Source organism: Siphateles boraxobius, unplaced genomic scaffold (assembly GCF_051911475.1).
Source record: "Siphateles boraxobius isolate OS27281-9 unplaced genomic scaffold, OSU_SipBor_1 1, whole genome shotgun sequence".
NCBI lineage: Eukaryota > Metazoa > Chordata > Actinopteri > Cypriniformes > Leuciscidae > Siphateles > Siphateles boraxobius.
Genome location: NW_027508699.1, coordinates 11,743,611 through 11,746,197, shown reverse-complemented (window position 1 = coordinate 11,746,197; position 2,587 = coordinate 11,743,611). Strand labels below are relative to the sequence as shown.

General features: G+C 35.5%; 1 protein-coding gene across 1 annotated transcript; it reads left to right on the top strand.

The window, feature by feature from the left end:
• The first annotated feature begins 646 nt into the window (after nucleotides 1-646).
• gng5 (guanine nucleotide binding protein (G protein), gamma 5) lies at nucleotides 647-2,271 on the top strand. The gene is made up of 3 exons (XM_077205942.1): nucleotides 647-821; nucleotides 1,556-1,703; nucleotides 1,787-2,271. The coding sequence occupies exons 1-2, from the start codon at nucleotides 741-743 to the stop codon at nucleotides 1,679-1,681; spliced, it is 207 nt and encodes a 68-aa protein (XP_077062057.1). The 5' UTR covers nucleotides 647-740; the 3' UTR covers nucleotides 1,682-1,703; nucleotides 1,787-2,271.
• Nucleotides 2,272-2,587: the final 316 nt, after the last annotated feature.

Genomic DNA, 2,587 nt, shown 5'->3' with positions numbered 1-2,587 from the left:
ATAACGTGATCATGAAACAAATGAAATGTCTGAGGTGAAATCCAAAGTGTTTTGATTGGAAATGGGGACTAGTCTATATAGTAGGCCACTTCAAAGGTTACTGTGGGGGAACTTGTTTTGAAAGATCTACCAATCATTTGTGCTTTGTGAATAAGACAAACCAATCTTATGAAGACTTAGTCTAGGACGCATTTTATTGGACTGTCTTGTTTCCATAATAATTTCAGTGTTGTTATACATGTTACAACACCATGAATACAGAGAAGTATTAAAATATTTACAGCATTCTAGTCATGAAATAGCGTCATTAGGGGTGGGTGACAAATATATAAAGAGGTTATTAAAATATATAAATATAAAGAAGCAGAAGCGAGAATTTTTTTTAAATCTATCTGTAGTGTATTACATCTAATCGCCATTAGGTGGCGCATGTTGTTGTGGTCCAATACGAATAATTAGATTATGAATATTAATTACGTTCGCCCAGTAACCTTAACTGATTTGTTGAATGGCTGTACAGCAGCTAACGCATGAACCTATCATAGTATGCTAAAAACCTAGCCTTATTAATATTAATAAGTGTAGCCTTCGCCATAGTATGGTTCGAAATGACGCGAACGGAATCGTTTCACTAGTGCACACATCCGGACTGAAATCACTAACTGAAACAAACCGGAAACTGCCCTCTTACAACTTTTGTCTTCTCTGTTGCACATCGTTTGGAAATATCATCAGACAAGATGTCGGGCTCGTCAAGCATCGTTGCGATGAAGAAAGTCGTTCAGCAGTTGCGCTTCGAAGCAAACATCAACAGAGTAAAGGTCGGTTGGTTTCTGTTAGCTAGCGGTTTAATCACGAATGAGACTGAAGCTAGTGAGTTAGCAGCCGGGTTTAGCTTGGGCGTGGACCTGGAACCCGTTAGCTTGTTTTATCGGCTTCTCAGATGATTTATTAAAATAGTTTTATTGTTTCAGTGAAGTAGTACAAATATCTACTAAACAAACTGGATATTAATAACGATCTCGGGTGAAAAATACTGAATATTTGATTTATAAAAGGTCTAGCTAGCTACGATGGGTAACGTTAGTTTGTTTATCTAGAGTCTAGATCAAGGTTTTCAATTGTTCAGATCCCATGGACCCCCAAAAAGGATCATCCTAATGAGAGGGACCCCAACCCTAAAATATAAAAGGCAGTTGTAGATTTCAAAAGTATATAGACCAAATGAATGCTGATAATTTCCCCCTATTCTCTGTAGTACGGTTCTGTGTATTTGAATCTAAATTTGTTTTAATAATTACAAATGTAAATTTTAATCTGATTTTATTATTTAGATTAGTTCCATCTATTTTTTTTAAATGTAGTTATATATTTATATTTTCTCCCTTATTTATATACTAGAAAATTAGCCAAGAAATACACACTACTCTATTAGTTACTCTATATGATTTTGTCTGTTAGTATGAGCTTGTATTTACCATTGCAGCTGATTGTGTATAATATTTTCTACAGTTTCCAGATGTTTGTGACCTGTTGTGTAATTTTGGCCATTTAGGTTTCTCAGGCGGCCGCAGAGCTTCAGCAGTTCTGCATTCAAAACGCCGTTCAGGATCCGCTGCTGACCGGTGTGTCTTCAAGCACCAACCCCTTCAGGACACAGAAAGTTTGCTCCTTCTTGTGAGGGTCCATCCTGTCTGCTATTGGTAAGGATGATTATCAAATTGCATTTGATTAAAAGCCTAAACGTTACAAAATTGAAACTAACAATTAAAATATGTCTTCTCAGGCTTTTTTTCCTGTTCCTGTGACAATTCTGCTGGGGCAAAAATAAGAAAACCACTGCCATGATGTGTAATTGAAAAAGCAACAGCACAAAAGCTGTCCACTTGCCAGTTAATACCTCATGCCATAAACACCGAAATAAGGACTGAAAGGATTTTGCCAATCTGGCCGTTTTGTCTGTTATGGTGCATTTTCTTTCTCAAATTTTCATTGTAGAACAAGAAACTTTTTTTTTAACATCTCAACTTGTGTTTTACTCTTTCACAACCTTCAGATTTCTGTTTGAAGACCTCAAACTAAAAAGTCTGCCTTAATGAGTGATAAACAACGCTCCAGTTTTGTGGAGGGAAGGCTTTTGTATTTTTTATGTGGCACAGCAGAGGAAACTTAGTAATTTATTGTGCCTTTTAACATTGTAGTCTATTTCTATTTCTTTCTACTTCTCTGCCTTAGACTTTTTATAACCCCAAATAAACCCATTGATTTCTACGTGTCTATTGTTTTAATACTTTGATTGCTGTGAAAGATTTGCTCAGGATATGTTAACTTGATAACCCCCAAAAAATACATGAAATTCACTCATTTGTTTAATAGGTTGTGAATATACACTTTCAGGAAAGATACAAAAGCTGTCACTAGGGTGGTACACTTTAAAAAGACACATCTTTGTATCTAAAGAGTGCATATTAGTACTTCAAAGGCACATATTGGTACCTAAATGGTATATATTCGAACCTTTTTAAAGAGTATAGTCCCAGTGACAGCTTTTGTGCCATTTTTTCTGAGTAATTTTGAATAATTTTAT